The sequence below is a fragment of the Magallana gigas genome, chromosome 7 (genome assembly GCF_963853765.1).
Source record: "Magallana gigas chromosome 7, xbMagGiga1.1, whole genome shotgun sequence".
NCBI classification, from domain to species: Eukaryota; Metazoa; Mollusca; class Bivalvia; order Ostreida; family Ostreidae; genus Magallana; species Magallana gigas.
Window position 1 is genome coordinate 45,058,628 of NC_088859.1, and position 19,497 is coordinate 45,078,124.

Here is a 19,497-nt window from a genome sequence, read left to right on the forward strand (position 1 = left end):
AATGCGTGGTACGAAACTTCCGGAATTATACAGATATGCAAGTATTATTACATATACACTGTCCTATACTTTTACATAGACTCACTAATTCATTAATTTTTCCAGGAATTCAAAATCATATATATTTTATAATATAAACCTTCGTTTCTGATCAGAATAATATTGAAACTGCCAGGTATATATATACTCAGTCATGGTAAATTTCTTGTTAATGAAACAAAATAAAAACAAGAAAATGACTGTGATTGCGAACTGTTTTTTATTATTTATTTCGTTTCAAAATATACAAATTTATTAAATCCATCAATTAAGTAGAAAACTGCACAATTGTTGACCATTTTCCAAACAATGATCCGTGCGGAGATTCCACAGTGTCTCCCTGGGCTAGGTTACGTGGTCCCTTTCTGTTCTGGTCTGGCCCGACGGCCGGGGATTCCCCCTGGACAGTGGGACACCATTCAATACGGTGCAGCCGAAACGAAGTGTGAAAACGTCCTGAAATTCAACCACAACAGTGGCTAATTGCTTCCTTTAAATGAGGTTTTTTTTTTAAAATGTGAATTTGGATAATTTGCTTCGTAATAATTACCTGATTCTGTAATGATGAGAAATCAGTTTTCAGTAGTTGCTATCATGCAGGTAAATCTATTCTGGGATGAGGTAAAAATATCATCTCGCAAAACTCCATGACAAACTGGTCTGCAGGACTCTTGACTTCCGGGACCTGTGATAACGAGAAGCAAAAACCACCACAAGGTAATCAAACACCTGAACAACTTATTGTTCACGACATAAGTGTTTCTTGTTTCCTCGCTAGTAACTGCATTATGCTCCGACACCATAACAGGTCTCATATTAATTCATAGCTAGCTTTTTGGGATTCAAAGTTTCCTGGAGTTCGCCTACCATTATAACACTTCTGCACGCCTAGCGTAATATTTCCCTAATCTATGGTGAACTGAATCCCATTAATGCGTGATTAATTCGTCGTATATTACACTAAGACCTTTAAGTCATTAAGTTGCATAATGATGTTGTCTGTGGACATGCAGAACTACTTCCTCTGTTACACGCATCTGTTTGTCCGGTAGGCGTATTGATTACCTTCCAACAATGAGCGCTAGCCGGTATAGAGAGGTTCTTATTTTTTAATCCGTCTAGATGTGTCCAGAGGTTTCTATCGGAATAATTTAGTATATTGTTCTCGGAGTCGCCCCGGTTACGTACATTAGAAGTAGGCTAAGCCTTCTCTAATTGACAAATTAATTTGTCTTCTTGAATCCATAGGAATTATTTTTCTAGGTGTGTTCGAGGCTTTCTGAAATCTTTAACCATGCAAAATTAGAGAGAAAATATCCCAATCCTTTATTTAATGAAAAAAATATGTTGACATTTTATAGTACTTACTGGTATTAAAAACATATTTACCTGTACAAGTAGACAGGTGAGGTCCCCCTCCCCCTCATCCTGATTGTTTTCCAGGCTGTTTGCAACACCTTTCCTTCCCGCAAATATCACAGCCAATTTCTCTAGATCGCCAATCTAAAAGACAATGGCATTTGAAGACAATGCTTTAATTTAATATTTCCAAAAACAATAATTATTCCTATTCTAAAAACAAGATTTCATAAGAAAAAATCATTCCCCAAGTCATGTAAATGTACTATAGTCTACCACGCAATCAACTGCACGTAGACATGACGTAGACATTAGATGTAGACATAAGGATGTTAAAGAAAGAATTGTTTAAGAAATCGAGCGTTCCATTGAGGGCTGTAATGCATTTATCCACAACTTCACACAATACAAAAATCTGCCGCCTTGATTTCTGTGTGAACTACGCTTCGGCTGCACCAGCTGTGATTCCCCGCGTCATAAACTGACATTTTCACGTCAAACATTGCATGCACATCTAGACGGACTCAGTCATATTTTTCTGTTGCGTTTGTGTGTGTAGAAAAATCAATACAAATTACACATGGGTGGGAATTATTACAGTAATCGTTATTGTACGTCATAAATATCTTTCGCCCCAAAATTTTATTGCAGTCACCTTCAATATTGGAATACCGTGCTCCACACAGAAAGCTTCCACTAACGTCTGCTGAATGTGGAACGTGACGTCATGGCTAGGAACCGAAGCCGGTAGAATGCAAACCATAACACACTCTGGGCTTCTGGAAGAACCAAGAACATTTACATCTAAGTATCAACATCTGGAAGAACCAACAATACACATATAAAGGAATGACAATGAGACAGTACATCTGTTTTTCTTAACAAAGCCCTATGTGCAACACTCTACGCTTAATTGGGTGACTATCAGAACAGCATTTCCGATCGATTTTAAGAACGTGTCTTTTTCTATAAGGCTTCTTACCTATGTGTAACTATATCTTTATACAAAATAAAAAACATATGTTAAGTATTGAAGCGTGTTGTTTCATCGAACATGTTTTTGGTAAAAATGCGTCAACGTATGTCTATATGAGTACAGCAGTACTTATATGGTTTAATTCCCCCTTGCACTATCACATGCGGATCTAGAGGGATTTGGGGCTTCCCTCTGGAAAATCAGAATTAATTAAATTCACATAGTAAAATTATTGAAATATGCTCTCCCCCACGGCAAACACAATTTTTCTGTGGACCCCCCCCCCCCAAAAAAAAATAAAAAATAAAAATCCGTGCATGTATCATGCGGTAGTTAAGATACGTCTTGTACCGTATCCAGTAAAAAAGATAACCCTATATACACTGTGTCAGGATAAATTAAGAAATCTGATGTGCCCTATCACATGCAATGGTGTTAGGATGGTTACACGAGGTCTTACACTTCCAGGAGTTTGGCACATGACATCACTCCCCTCACTACTCTGTCCTCAGACGCTGCTTGTAAAAGGCTGTCCTTCAGAGCTTGACCGATTCTAAATGGACGAAATGAGAAAGGTCATGTAATTTTTAATTCAATTCAATGGTTTATTAACATCACCATGTTGGCATACAGTCAAAATGAAATCAAATGACAGACAAAAGAAAATTGTAACATAAAGGCTACAGCATGCAAGACAGTTTTATACTATACTTCATAGTCCCTGGAACTGTTTTCTCTGCATAAAACCAAAGGGGCTTGGTTGTTGGATAGATCTAGTGAAGTTCTTAATTATTTGTTCCCGAAGAAAAAAGTTGATTAAAATTGGTAATCTTATGTGTATATCTGTGTATTACAGTAAATAGATTCACTGAAACCCCCCGTTTCAGTCATGTTAAAAAAGTGTATTCAATGTACATTAAAAAAAGTTAGTAATGTACATTGAATACACTTTTTTAACATGACTGAAACGGGGGGTTTCAGTGAATCTATTTACTGTAATGCATAGATATACACGTAAGATTACCAATTTTAATCAATTTTTTCTTCGGGTACAAATAATTAGGAAATTCACTATCCAACAACCAAGCCCCTGTGCATAAAACATTTATCCAAGTAGATACATAGACGTTGTGTAGTATTATAATCACATGGATTAATTTCTTTTATGGGACCAATGTCACAATACAATTTATCATTGAAAATATCACATTAATGAAATCGAAGATTGTCATACAAAGGACAGTAAAGTACAAAATGCTTTTCATTTTCGACTAACAATTTAGAAGGTCAATTCTAATAAATAGCTTATCAATTGTAACAAAGGTAACTCATATCACATACAATGTGTGGGATGATGCAAGATCTGATCTGATTTTGATACACGCTGCAGCACTGATTATATTTGCACAGACTATCATTACAGTTTAAAACTGCCAGGATTTACAGGTAATGAAGATTAGCGCCGTTTTTCTTTTCATACCGAGACACAGGGGAATCATGTGACCTCGGGACATGAACCGGAAAGTAAAGCTATTTTTAGATACTGGCAATACTTGCAAACAAAGAAAATACACAAAGAAAATACGATTTCGGTATCTTTGCAAGTTTATTAGGCCTCGGGGCCTATTCCTAACAGCCACGGGTACAAAGAATTTTGATCCTGATTGAGGAAGGCGTGCATTGACAACCTAGAAACTGCAAACAGCTGTTTTCGATAACTACGCTATAGCGGATTCTGTAAAAGGTCGTATGCGTTGCAATGATCTGTTGCACCATGAAATATAAAGCGTCGTATACAAATTCGTATGCTTAGATGATGCTAACTCTAAATAAATGCAATCAAATGAAAGATTTGAACAAATACAGTAACTGAGAATATGTTACGAATGCTAATTTTCTGGTGCACTCTTGAAAACTGCAAAAGTCAAAATATACTTACTGCAATGGGTGTGCCTCCGCCATTCTGCAAAATACTGCTGAATTCATCCCATAAAAAGATAGGTAATAAGTCTTTGGAATAAAAACCCAGGACAGCCTTTGCACAGGACAGAACAGTAAGCCACGTAGTGCAAATGTCATAAAGCGAACAGATTAGTCTCGCGTGTCTTTGTTAGAGTTTGGGCGGATATATTCAGGATGAACCGAGGTCGCGCGATCTGATTGGATAGAGGAGACGAAACAGCTTCCGTAGTAACCGGATTTTTACGATAGTTGTGAAATCAATACAGTGACACCTTTTGCAGTGACGCAATTTATATCAGATGATGCGAGAGAAAAAATAGCGATCAGTGCAACAGCTAGACTATAGAACTGCGTCATTTTCTTCTTCTCTTGATTGAAATATAGGATGGTATTAGCTACATTGATATGAGTTTTGAATTTGGAAACGGGGGTGTAAGTGGGTCGGTGCATGAACGTCAACGTATAAAACAAAATCATACAACTTAGAATAAACATTTCTCCAACACCCTACGTCCGACGGCGACGTTTAAGGAGTCATCAAACTATCCATCAGGCCCGAGGATCACGAAACAATCTTAGACTTAAAATATCCGATCTATATTAGGACCTAATTTTCTAAGTTTGAATATCCGAGAAATAATGATTGACGGACTGGAACGGCATTCGAACCCGGGCCCCCCAACCCGGTAACCGAGTCAGTCTGACCGTCACACATTAAATACTCTAATATTTATTGTAGAAAAGGATTTACCAAGAGAAATTTTCCAAAAAGTAATTTCCTAAGCAGTTATCAATTAATGAAGATTGCATATTAAGGTCGATGGGGACGAGCACATTTTTAAAAAATGTGAAAAAAATAAATACTAAGAATGTTTTACTATATGTTTATATAGAGCTCTTCTACTTATGGAGATTTATAAAGTCTGTAAATGGCCCCGATCATCCAGACGTTTTGATTATTCAGGGCTCCCTCGAAAGAATGATACTTTAAATTTCTATAGAATCAGTTAGCCTATAATATGCAATCTCGAATATACTAGAGTATGGTAGAATTTGCTAGTATTTGACATACTTAGCATTCTGCAGATGTTACATATATTTAAATTGCATAAAAAAAGTTATGTCTAGACTACCAACTGAAAAATAAAGGATTTTTCCACATGTTAATTTTTAAATAAATTGAAATTAAATTGATATGTGATTTTATACGATCATACATTGTATATTATTGTCAATAGAAATTTAAAATATAATTACGTAAAACATGCCATTTCAAATAAGGACTGGATAGACTTTATTTAGATATATTATATATTTGACAACAAAATCAACCTTTCAAGTTTCTCTGTATTGGATAACATTATATTATTGGTATTAGCATACAGACATAACCACTTAAATTATCTTGTATGACCTATTTTATTAAGATATTGGAGCGACTGCTGGCATATTACTGACATGAAGATTTGATTTCTTTATATCCATGAAATTTAAGTTAATTTGAACCAAAATTCATTTCAGAGTCATAAAACCTAACATAAACATTTTAAACATAAGGCATCGCAAGTAAAAGTATTGTTTTTTAATAGAGCTCTCTCATAAAAGTATGGCAATCTATTGTATTGGAAACAATAAAAAATATTATTAGACAAAAAACTTTTATCATTCGAAAAGCATATGAATTTATAAAACCACCATAATTCAAATAGAAAAAGAGTTCAAATTTACGCTTTAGAACTGACTTTGTTTTCCAGTTAAGTTACTAGTACATGTAACCAAAGTATGATATACTGTATATACTGCAAATAAGGCGAAGAAGCGTTCTTTGTCGTCCTAAATGAAGAAAAAATATGCTTGAATATCGATTCCTGAAAAAAAGTGATTCTATACCTAAATCTTAAAATCATTTACTGTACATTGTTTCATAGTTTCCCCATGTTAATAATCGTGTCATTAGAAAGACAAAGGTCAATGTTATGGGGTTATCAAGTGAGAAAGACTTCGTTCACTGGGGCAGCACTAGGTCTCGGGGATCGCATCACTCGAAACAAGCCACCAAAAATTAAATAGAAGTCTGCAACGGGATTAAGGGGATAATTCTAACCTCTTACACTCAATAGTGTGTCTTATTGGTGAGAAGCAATTAAGACTTCAAGGATTCAGGTGCATGTAAAGGAACTATAAATAGACATCCTCCATGCAATGAGCATGCTCTTACAGATATAAATTGCGTCTTATATATAGACAATTCTTTCTATGACAATTGCATCTTGTGGAGAGAGAGAGAGAGAGAGAGAGAGATAGAGAGAGATAGAGAGAGAGAGAGAAATTTGTTTAGTATTCGCCAATCATAAAATCAATAATATGATAATGATTATAGCAAATAATGGATGAAATACTTGGAAAGAATGTCCAGATCCATATGTACATGCTTTGTTAAAAGATACCTCTTAATCAAATAAAACTGTCATTACCGATCGACGTACATCTGCAATCAATGTCAAAGTGATCTTGACCCTGGCAGTTTTGTTTTGAGCCCATTAACCTCGTAATAAATGACGACACGTAGGCTATATGTAATGCTAAAATGACCTTAAAGGGTTATTTTAAGATTTTTTTTTAAATAAAACGCAGTCTCTTTTATAAATGCAACCTGGTGTCAACCACTGCAGTGAAGGCTGTATCACAATTGAAGACTCATCTCTATTTTACCTGTTCTAGAAATTGAATTAATTATTTGCTGAACGAGCGCTGCTAATGACCAGAATTCCGCATATCAAAATCATTTAAAACGCAGTACCTTCCTGGCGGGACCAGGGAAAAAACAAACAAGAAAACATCCAGGCCAAGGTCGGATTTACAAAACTATATGCGCTTTGATGAGTTCTTTATATTATGTATGTGTATACGGACTGAGCTGTCGCGATTTCAGGAAAAAATATGTTTGTTTTAAATTTTCCGTATATCTACCTGTAAAAATAAACTTGTTTTTACATACCAGCATTCATCACAATTGGCATGACTTTTTGAAGATTTGATAAACAGTTCATAACATATTCTTGCATATGTGTTTGACAATTCGGTATGTGTTTATAAACGATTATGCTTACCTTTACCAGAGCACTGATCTTTGATATTCTTTAAAAGTTACTGTATAGCTGGATGCAGATATGTTTCGTAATTGTATCTATAGTAATCATATTGTATACTTGGCTATAAGCTTGTAGTGTGGATATGGACATTTTTTCCCACATAGTTCAACCATTATTTGTTATAATCATCATTATATTATTGTTTTTAATGCACATGCTCCCAGAGTGCCCTTGATTGGTGAATAAACAAACATAAACATATTACAAGCCCCCCCCCCCCCCCAAAAAAAAAATAATGTTGAATTTTTTTTCAATCAAAAAGAAGTCAGTAAAAGTATAATGGATGAATGATTTACAAGGATGTCTCCGTTTGCCAATCTGTTGATCTTTGATAACGTCTCGTAAACACGATTAAGGATAAAGGGAGGATTGATTTATCGGGGATGTACTATTAAATGTACCACTCTCCCAGCGCTGTGACAATGTTGTCGTATTTGCACTTTTTAAGAAAATATGTCTTTGTAAATATATTTGCACTTTTGTTCGTTTTTTCTTCTGTGGCATCTTTCGTGACGTCACAAGCGGCGGAGGGGACAGCGGAGGACTGTCACGTACAATTCATTAATTAGTCGCAGCAATAACGAATGTAAATCTACACAAACACGTTTTGATTTATATCTTTATACTTTCACCATGCATTCCTGTTTACATGTGTATTAAACTTTACACAAGAGTACATGAGAGAGAAAAACAATTGTCTTCAAAGAGAATAGCTCATTTCCTCATGTCTTTCAAATCCTGTCAATAGCAGCAAGGGACCACGTGCGTTCAGCTATTGTCTAAGAGATGGCATTACTGCTATCTGCGCTATTGGATAACACTGTATTTGCTCTACACTGCACGGTGTGTCTGCGAATTTCGCCAACGCCAACTCGCTTGAAATCAATCAATCGGAATTGATTACTAACGCCTGTGCCGTGAGCTGTCCCGAAGTTTCCATACCATGTTGGAAGAACGACGTCCTAGAATAATAGAGATAATTTATTAGACTTGTTTATCCAGTATCATATACATTTTTTATATCCTTGATTATGAATATTGGACATAGCTCTTATAATTATTCCTATATAGATGTAAATATTAAGACTATCAATTATGACATTGACATTGTAATCAGTAAATGAGGTCAAAAACACGGTTTTGCAAACCTGTTTATTGGTTGTTGACCTATATAGGTGAAACATAATTTCAAGTTAAATATGACTTTAATGAGCAAACGCCCTTAATACATAGAGGTCAGGATATGTATGTTATAATAATATAAATATATTGTAACATTCATATGCAAAAATGTGTTTAAACAATCACATATAACTGATTTTACATAACTTTGTATAGGTATGTAAGTATGTTGTTCCTTTTGACAACAATCTATAGAACATCAACAACTCCCAATTGTCTTTTATCAAATCTAGTTTCTTCACAGAAATCAAACAGTCGTAGAAAAATGTAGGCGGATAAAGTGGGACTGAACTTTCTGTGAACACAATCCTTATTGTTTAATTCCCTGAAACTGTTGACATACTCTGGGTCCCTATAGCGATATACCTCATATTTCAGGGGATTAACGATAGACAGATAATACATATAGTGAAGCAGATTGAGTCGGAGTTTGAATGCCGCGGGAATTGATGGTGTTTTGTTCAACTTTCACAGTATTTAAAAAATATAGTAAATAGAGTAGGAAGATGTGAACTATCAATGGAATGTCCAAACATGGCGATGGGGCATTCGAAGGACACCCAAGACAAACAAGGATAAAGGTACTTTCAGTTTAGAGAGGTTGTAAGAACCTTGTAACGCGGGGTCAGGGACTCGCCTCAAAGCCATAGCAATTCATTGGTTTGTGTATATGCAAAATATGATACAGTGTTCCGGATGGGTGTAGGTGTATAGAAATAGTGGGGATTACGTTAGATAATCCTGTCATCAAACACCTGAGGAAATTTTCAGAAACTATGGGAATCCTCTGAGAGGAATCTTTCCCCCACCCGTCTCTCTCTCTCTCTCTCTCTCTCTCTCTCTCTCTCTCTCTCTCTCTCTCTCTCTCTCTCTCTCTCTCTTTACTATTTTAGCATGCACTGATTTTCTAACACTCTCTGAATATCAGACTGTTATCACATCATTACTTTTGTCTAAGTTGGAATATAACGCGATGTTGGTTAAAGCGTGGGTTTATTGTGAAAATTTTAAAACGACTAGGATAAAATATACAGTAGACCATAGATCATATTATCTACAATAGACTGGAATGATACATACAGCAGATCATGATTTTACCTCCATTCAAAGATTATCAATCCAACATAAAGGTATAAGTGTTCATTTATGCAAACATTTCTGCTGTGAAAACCGACTTACATTCAGATATCTATAGTACACTGTATTAGACATTTCAGTCGATGTTCGAGGAAGTTTCTGAATTCGAGATATCCACGACTAGCTGTATTCGACATGTCGATATCAGAGTGGTATACCTATTGATATCCTCGATGCTTTATACTAGATATATCAATTCTCGAAACATGGAAGGTAGATATTTTATGTACTCATCGTCTCGATGCTCGAGATATTAAAGGTTGTGTAGATTGAGATAACCACCATACACTGTATTTGATATATATCGATGTTCTAGGTACCGAAGGCAGATTTCTCCGTAAACAATAAAGCAACCTAGATTAATTTTAAAATTGAAAAAGATATTATACATGTAATGCGTAACTAGACACATAATAATATATATTTGACTTGGTTTGCAAATATGAAAGTTATATAAACTCATTAAATTTAAATTAAAGGTTTATATGTACATGTAAAGTCATCGTTTTATATCTGGGCATGGAGTGAATGTACCCACCTAGACGTGCCACAAAATGTAGAATTCATTGTTTTATATCATTTTCTTATATTATTTTGTAAATGTTGTTGAAAATATGTTTGTGGTCTTTAAAACCCCTGTCTTTCACTCTCAGCAACAACTTAAGTGGGAAAAAACTACTTAGGGGCTTTTACTACACTATGATGCATATAACAAACATTATAGCGTGTTATATAGAAATATGCAATCCAACTAGCAATATGTTGATTCTTGGGACGTTCATGTAGCAAGGGTGGGGGAAGGGGTGGGGCTGATGATCCGTCCCCGTTTTAGAATTTTGCTTATGATTGCTTGTATCGTACAAAAAATAAAGCCTAGTGCACTTTCCACATGTTTTAGAGGAATTACGGAAAGTTGACACCGGGACCATTCTTGGTCAGACGATCGAAGTAGATCAGTGGCCATATGCGACACAGATACGATGGTTGGAAGGACCTGTGCTGTGCACCTGTTCTTTACTTAAACTATAACCTTTTTTAAACTAAAATAATCAAGTTAAATGGATTGACCTTAGAGTTTGAAATTATTCATTTTCGCACTAAGGTTTTGATGCATCGCATGTGTGTCATACCTGATCATATTGTACTGGCGCATCGTTATGATTTCTGTATACTTATGATTAAGTTCGATATTTCATTTCCACATGGTTGCACGTACTTCACGGTAGTGTTTTTTGTGACCGGGGTCTTACTTTGCTCAGATCGCGATTTACGTATGTGACATCCGGCTGCCCCAGAAATCCCGGTCACGCCCGGAAATCATAAGGTCCTTAAAAACCCAAACACAGACTCACAGGATTAACTCGAGGAAACATGCAACCGTATCTTATTAGACAATAGAAAAGCCACCTATTTTTAAACCACAAATACATCATGACATGTTTATGTATGATGGTTATTTTCTAATTTAGCAAGTAAAATTTTGCTTCACAATTATATTTTTTTCACGAACATCTGTATGTAGGTAATCTGTAAGAAAAGAAATGATTGATATGCATGATCATTTTAAAAGTGAATCATGTCGATATATTTATAATCTGATTACGTGCCGGTACAGGTGAGAATAAGGTTCATTCATATATTCGAGTCATGCCGAAATACTCTACGTAAAGCACTTGTATTGTCAAGCGAACAAAGTCTTGTGCTAGTCAGGCAATGGTTACCTTATGTTTACATCTCGCTATTTCTCCGTTACTATCGCCAGTCGCGAGATCGCTCGGACCAGATGTACCTCTTTCCGTGTACTGAACCTGGTCAATTGCCAAAGTACACTTTGGGAGAATCAGGTGCGCGTTACATTTAGTGCGATACGAGGAAAATCCGGTCACTTACGACTCTACAGAAAGACAGTGAGTCACAAACTACCTCGCCGGACCTAGTGCGGTCCAGATCCAAAACACCTAACAGGCCGATGACCTTTGTGCTGATAATAATCTCTGTCGCATTTCACATTGATAAGTCATTTGTTATCTAAATAAAGAAAATCAAAACTTTGTCTTATTTTTAGTTTCATAACATTTTCTACTAAAAGTGTCTAATCATGTTTACTACATGTATTTGCGATTGCTTCTGAGGTGATAATTGATCCGCCATCCTTGGTATTTGTAATCATGCATAGATAGGAATCCAGATTTCACTGGAATGATACATGTACAAGCATTGGCGACAACATAAATAGGTAAACATTCTCTGTTTTATAAAAGCACAAAGTTGATCTGGTCATGGATCGAGAAAACAAAATGACCTTGAATTGGTGGCAAAACATAACAGTAATGTGTCCCGTTAATCGGATTCTACGATCCAGAGGGTCATTTTTTTCTCTTTGTCGTGCTGAATTTTCCCAACGATCCTCCTGGCTTGATTGGGAATCTGAGTCCTTCAGATGCAGCCATTTGGCCGATGACTTTTGCCATAATGATATGCAGATCAGTTTGTCAGATTATCTATGGCAATATGAGATGGGTAAAACAAAGCACTAGTAGTGCTCTGCAGCGGTTCTTGTCTTTGAATCATCCAATTATACATGACACATATATTAATAAGCTACCGGTAGTCTTCATCATCTGTGTATACCGATCTGACCTCGACTGTTGTGTAAGGTTAATCATATTCACCAGAGAGCTGATCAATCATATTTCTTTAAGCCATTGTTCACGTTCAACATTTGATATATTTTCTACGGGGAGTTGGTTAGATGAGACATTTCTGCACTGTTACTTCGATGCACTCTTCACACTTCACACCCAAGGCCAAAATACTATAGACTATAGTCAAGGTCCGTTATCATTACTTTTCATATTGTTGAAAAAAATAACGTTCATATCAATTCATTTTATCAGTACAAAGTACCAATTCTTCAAGAGCGAAGGAATTGGCTTGGACCTTTTCTCTTTATGCATCATGACCTAAGTGGCAAAGTCCTTTTAACGATTGATAAATGCTGCTCATTGTTCCAGTGGTCCGCATAACGATCTGGAAAGAGCAGTGACTTGTGGGTTACTGGAACACCATTATCATCATTAGATTTTCTTTATGACAAAATTTTGTTGAGAATAAGTCAATAACCTGCGATCTTCCAGGTTCATTTACTCCGATGGGCATTTTCTTCCGAGCGGGATCAATTCAGGTCAACAACCAGTGGATCACAAAGCGTAGAAACCCGTTAGCTCCGCCCACTTTTCGCCGACGGTATATAAAGCGAGGCTTGCATTGTATGAAACACATGTTCAGACGAGACTCGATAGTGCGGAAGTGTACTGTATTGCTCTGTGGATTTTATCACTTAACACAAAGGATTTAATTTCAATCATGACTGTTACGGATTTACTTGCTTCAAAAATGGCTCATGAAGACAGGTAAGCATCTTTTACGACCTGCATTTATTTTTTTTCCCTTCAGTTTACCTGAGAATTTCTGAGGTTTCGTTACCTAACGATCTACAGTAAGCTCACGTGTTCTTTGTTCGTTTTGCAGATGTTACATGAACCAAGTGGCAGAGGCTGTCAAAGACGTAGTCGACATGGCTGCAACAGACAAAAGGCTGGTTCTGGGAGCCATGCCTAGCGCCGAATTCCTGGGCGAGGAAGCAGACAGCGTGGCCCTTTGTCTTCTGCTGGAGAACAAGTCGGACGATGTTCTCATCAGCATCCAGCACAAGCTGGTGGAGGCCTACTGCTGGGAGAACGACATCCCTCTCCTGAAGGTGGACAGCGAGGATAAGGTCAGGAAGATCCTGTCCTCTCACACCGACCCCAACAACAATGAACCAGACGACCTGTCCTGCATTCTTGTCAAGGTACGTTTGGTATTTAAATCAAATGTTTAAACATTCCAATCCCACCTTTTGGAAAATATGCTTGTGAAAATTTTTAAAGGTACCAGACGTAGTAACTGATGTTGTGTATTCTTTGTTTTTGTAGAACGCAGACAAAATGTCCTCATCGGAATCGATGCTGGCCGACTTCTTTGATTACATCATCAAGAACGAGATCGAACCTTTCCCCGTGATAACCCTACCGGAGTGACGTAGTGCAGTGAACTCCTCGTGATTCTCAGCAGCTCACTCTGAGTAAATGAACTCACATCTCATAGCACGTGAACCCAAAAATCTGGCAGCAGTGTCTGAACGGATTGAAACCCTAGAGACTCGCGCCAACGAGCACGTGTTCCTAAGAGAGGTGCAGTGTACATGTGCATTTCCTCACCGGTCTTGGCGACCATCGTTGGGGATACATGTCGCTGTCTGTGGAGAAAGAGACTGGTTTTACATCTGACCCACAATTTATACATAGCGGGGAATAGATGTCCCCAGATTGTATTTGTACCATATTGTGGCAGACTCCAAATCAAGCGGTCTCTTATCTGTTATCAATGTTAATATTTTGTTGTACTAATAAAATATTATCAGAAATCAATTTGCATTTATTTGTTTTTATTTGAGGTTTGACCAGCAATTGAAGTATTATATATAAAGATTAATAAAATCAAAATATAATTTGAATGACCGAAAAATTGGTCAGGACACTGATTGCATTCAATAGTGTTAAATTGTTAAAACGTCAGCTAGTTTTCCTTGGAGTTGAATTGTAATGACTATAGAACGTAAGGCGCCTGATGGAATCCGTTTTGCAAAACGTGAAATTACTGTCTCCACAAGAGTTATTAGACGGACGTTATATATGATAATGTAATACTGTATTAAGCTCTCGAGGCTGAGTGTATATATCTCCTATAACTGTTACAGTCTTGTACAAGTCATTATGATAATGTCTTGAATATCATTAGGAGAGAAATGTTCGCGCCGTGAATACTATGCACCGAACAACTCTGAATCACCTTGATCAGACATCGGTGAGGAATGTAACTCATCAAAAGACAGACTCGGTAATCCACCCGCAAGATACTTGAATGAGCACGGTGGAATTCGATACTTTTGAACCATTTCCGGAAGCCGTCTAACGGCGTCTCCTCTCCCTCTCACCTTTGTTATGATATACTCCTGCCCCGTGAATTAGGTCTTGTTCAAGTATGAGGTCACAAAGTATTTTAAAGATAAAGAAACTAACTACATATCTGACTGTATCGTGAGTAGTATGGCATTGTATAGAGCATGTGGAAGGTCTGTGTTGAGTACTGAAGAAGAAGGTGGCACGCACTGCTATCGAACTCAGTAACCGAATAAGGCCCTAGAAAGGAAGCGGGAACAAAGGCTGTCTGTGCCAGCCTATTACCTGCAATTAAAACACCTGTAATGAATTTACAAAGCATAAATAATTGTCTTGTATTAGTTACAGATAAATAAGTTAAAAGTGCGGCGCACTGAGAAATGAACCGCTTCACGACTCTGATCGCCGAACCGTGACGTGCACTATAACCGTCCCAGCCCGTGTGCTGATAAAGGTACAACTTACTCGGTGTATTAGAGTTCGTTTGGCTTAGTACGGGGATCAGCGCGCCACTGTCTCGTCATGTTGGATAATTTAGTCAACTTTATGATTTATTTGCCAGCGCCGATACAATAGACCAGACGCCCTTGCAGGGGATGCCGTCTGCCTCCTTATATGGAAGTCTTCGCATTCCCTAGTTGGAATAATCTACCATCTACCATCGATCCACTCTGAACTTGCTCAACTCTCGCTCTCCTCATTTGGCCTGCATCTCAGCCATTTGAACTTTTTTTTTTGAAAACTGTTTGTGTGCTTATCATGACATTATGGCTGTTTTTCTAGGAAGTAAAAATCCGTAGGTTTAAATCGATACAAGTGCCTTGTTTTCGTGAAAGAATGTTTTTGAAAAGAGCGTGATTATCTAACTTTCAAGAGATTTTCATAAAAAGTGAACCAATGAAACTAATGTTGCTTTTCTCAGTTATGTTTCAGCGGCCTGCAACTTTTTTTGCAACCGTTGAAATTTTGTTTTGTAATGTTTTAGTTTATTATTCGCTTAACTTCAGTCATTGCAACAACATGACACTGTCATATAGATCTAAGAAACAGGGCAGTTGTTTAAACTAGGACAATAATTATGCTTTGATATAAAGCATTGTATATACCAGTGTATTCTATGTGAGAATGCACAGGTAGAAACTAGTTTCTTCAAGTACTGGTGTTAATCAGCTTGACCTCAATATCTAATTATATATAATAGATATTATATATGCAACAATATTATTTACAATAACATATATAATATGTGTGGTACTTAGTTGCGGCTTTTACGCTCCTACATTGCTGAAGCCATATCTAGAAATTAAATTTTGATGGCTGTACCTTCAACCAAATAATTTGTTTTCGATCCTGCAAAGTATTTTTACAAAACGGCACAAAATTCTCAAGTCTTTTTATTCACTGCAGATATGCAAAGACTCTCCGCTATTTTCTGAAAAACTGTTGCATTCATGAAAACAATTATGCGTGCTGATTGGAGCGATTGGCATTCCTTTTCATACGAGGACATCCCCATCTAACTATCAGCCGACTGAAGTATTGTAATAAGGAACTAATGAAATTTAAACTGAATGATCGAGTCGAGCTGAAAATGCATTGAAAATGTTGTAATTGAAATTTAACTTCATGTTAGAGAGAAAGAGAGGTTGGGAGGGATGAGGGGGTGGAGGGTGGACAACGCACCTTTATTCTCGTAACTGGAACAACAGTTCATAGAACATATCTAAGTGCAGTGTACGAAATATCTGTACCCTAGATGAAAATTGTGCAATAAGATAACACAAATGTTGTTCAAGTTAAGAGTGAGAGAGAGAGAGAGAAAGAGAGAGAGCGAGAGAGAGAGATGGTTTAATCAGGCTTTGCTTGAACTGGCGCGCCCCAATTAGAGGAGGACGACGAGGGCGGTGACCCCGTTGGCCCGCTAGGATCGCTGACCTCGCGCTCCGCTCTGTGCTGCTTTACGCTGCTACTCGATCTCGGCGATCAATATAAGAAATGTCATCGGTTTTACAACCAGTCTAAGAGGCGTTGAACTTTTCTCAATACAAACCAAAACTTCTGAGGGTGGAAAGTCAGCTTATTGTTTTATATGTATCAAATATGATTAACCTTTTAATTGACATTTTAGAAACAGTCAAACGTAGAATAACATTTATTTCTTCTTTTTTATTCGAATGCGAGCATGGAATAATTTGGTATATCAGTTGCCAGTAATTTAATCAAAAAGAATTTGAAAAATGCGTGCTTGTCTTGGATTAGCACGGAGAATGCATATTGATTTTTGATTTTTTTTCTTTGTTGGGATAATGTTGCCGAGTCTCGGTGGGCAAACGTAAAACTAGCAACTAATGAGTTTCTAAATCGGGAAGCAATCTATTTTGGGCGATTCGATGTTATTTTAAGTTGTTAAAGTGCTCTATTTTAATTTATACACACGGCAATACAGATAACATATCTTTGTTCTTTTTCACAAGGAATATAAATATAGTAATCCTTTGATAATCGCCACAGGTAAAAGGAATATATACACCTTTGTTGAATCTTTAATGACACCTGTACATCCTACACAGAGCGGCAATATCCTGAGACGAGTTCGGTCCCCCCACGATTAAAGGACATCCGCAGAGACTCTCACCTGTTTATGCTAAGTGTTTTTGAGCAATGGGAGGGTGACTGCCCGCTCACTGTTTTCTTTCATTTACATGTGTAACTCTTCGCTTGTTTGTCCACTGCAATTTTTCTTGTCAACAGAGGTGAATAGTCGAAAAGTCTTAAAACAACTATCGTCTTGTACCCCCGCCCCCAATCAACCGGCGGTGTTAAAGGCCGAACACAACTCCAGTGTCGTTGAAGGCTTCATAGAAATGAAGTGCATTTTAGGGAGTCCATATTGATATCTAGACGAATAAATTGGCTTCCTATCTGACCATGCCATTAGTCCAACTGCTAATGCACGACTATTAATGCTACATATATTTTGAATATCTATTAGAATGATTAGTATAAAAAAAAGTAACAACCTTTTTTTTCTTGTTTCCGGGAAATATGCATGTACAACCATCAATAATTACCGGTACAACTTTGTGACACAGAGTAATGCCCCTGTTTGACGTCACGGTCAGCTTCCGGTACCGGATCATGTGAACTAGGTCACTGCCATTGCTGGCATACTTGTCACATTACCCCGTGACTATCACAAGGGCTGACGATGTATTGAGCACAAAAACCACATCATGCCAAAATTTCTGTTTTCTTTTCATATGGGGTCTCTGAATATTTTCATGCATGTACAAGTAGATCAAAGGAGTACACTGCGCACTCTCTCCCCCCTGATTCACCCCCCCCCCCCCCCCCCCAGCTACGACCTTGACAATCCTTACTAGATTCAGCAGCGTTCAAAACAACTCTAGATTGTTGTGTGAGTTTGTTTGTAGCAAAACAAAGTATTTTGTGGGGAAATTGCTGTCTGTTATCTGTGCATGTGCTAACCTCTGCTGGTTATCACCCATCATGTAATCAGGTGAGAAATCGATTTCAGTAATGTTCATTGAGAGACCATCATGGGAATCCCCCAGTTCTGAGAGCAGGCAATCACTGACTAATTTCTTAGGACAACCCACAGTTCCCGGAACTTGATATACTGTTAGGACAACAGAGTATTTCCTTGTTTCCTTGCCACTGTATTACTTCCCTGAAAGTTTAAAAAATAGGAATTCTAAATTATTACTGAAAAATTAATTCAAAATTAAAGGTCACTTATATAAGAAGATATTCAGGTAACAGATCTGTAAGGTGTGTATTGAATTGTCGGTAAATAATTCAATTGGGAGCGGAAACCAACTCATTATATTATTACTAAGTGTTACGATTCCTACTTGAAAAGGCTGTTTAAAATTCTTGCAATTGTATAGGTCCCGTTAGCTATATAGTGAATCAAATTGCCGGCATATTCGACATTCCTGCATACCAGGCCCGGCTGACAGCGTCTTGCAGTACAACATGATTAAACCTGCACTTCCACGAAACCCAAAACTATCGACTCAGCATTACATCTAAGTCTAAGGCTGGGGTGATTAGACTACATGGGGGCGAGGGGTTTCTAGATACACAAGGCGACCACGCCTACAACTGTCCTAGAGTCTGGGAATTAATTTTTGGGGGTTTTTTTTCTTTTACTTTTTACTCATTTTATTTATTTGTTCCAGGTATTTATTACGCTTAAAGTTATGATAAAATGTTTGATATTTCAAGAAGTGCAGGTATATGATTTTATAAAATTCATTTCCACGTCTATCTAAACAGGTTAATTTCAATAAATGCATATTAAAACCAATCCATTAACATTAATTTTACATTCAATAACAAAAGGAAAGTACGCCTTAACTTCATGTAATCATGATATTTTGAAATCACATGCATCGTACGGCCTGATGCGGATTATCTCACCTGTAACCGTACAGACAAGTGGGTATATCTGCAGGATCAGTCAGACCGTTCGTGACAAAGGCTCGGGCGTTTTCTTTTCCGTTACCACAATAAAAAGCATTTTTCTCAAATCATTTCCTACATAAATAATACACACAGCTAGAGTATATTTCATTTGTCCCAACAACTCCTACACAAAGGGAAGACATTAACTAGCACCAAAGGTAGAACATCCTAAGGTCAGGTTAAATGCGACATATTT

The 19,497-nt window shown here is 37.1% G+C and overlaps 2 protein-coding genes across 2 annotated transcripts; one reads left to right on the forward strand and one right to left on the reverse strand.

Moving 5' to 3' along the window:
* Nucleotides 1–240: 240 nt before the first annotated feature.
* Nucleotides 241–4,498, reverse strand: LOC105340466 (growth arrest and DNA damage-inducible protein GADD45 gamma). The gene is made up of 6 exons (XM_020072301.3): nt 4,314–4,498; nt 2,835–2,927; nt 2,054–2,177; nt 1,429–1,542; nt 590–724; nt 241–495 (listed from the first exon to the last, which is right to left on the reverse strand). Exons 1-5 carry the CDS (start codon nt 4,451–4,453, stop codon nt 632–634), a joined length of 564 nt encoding a protein of 187 aa, XP_019927860.3. The 5' UTR covers nt 4,454–4,498; the 3' UTR covers nt 241–495; nt 590–631.
* Nucleotides 4,499–13,064: 8,566 nt separating this feature from the next.
* Nucleotides 13,065–14,279, forward strand: LOC105340465 (growth arrest and DNA damage-inducible protein GADD45 alpha). Its single transcript, XM_011446511.4, has 3 exons — nt 13,065–13,220; nt 13,339–13,660; nt 13,785–14,279. The coding sequence occupies exons 1-3, from the start codon at nt 13,174–13,176 to the stop codon at nt 13,887–13,889; spliced, it is 474 nt and encodes a 157-aa protein (XP_011444813.3). The 5' UTR covers nt 13,065–13,173; the 3' UTR covers nt 13,890–14,279.
* The last annotated feature ends 5,218 nt before the right edge of the window (nt 14,280–19,497 follow it).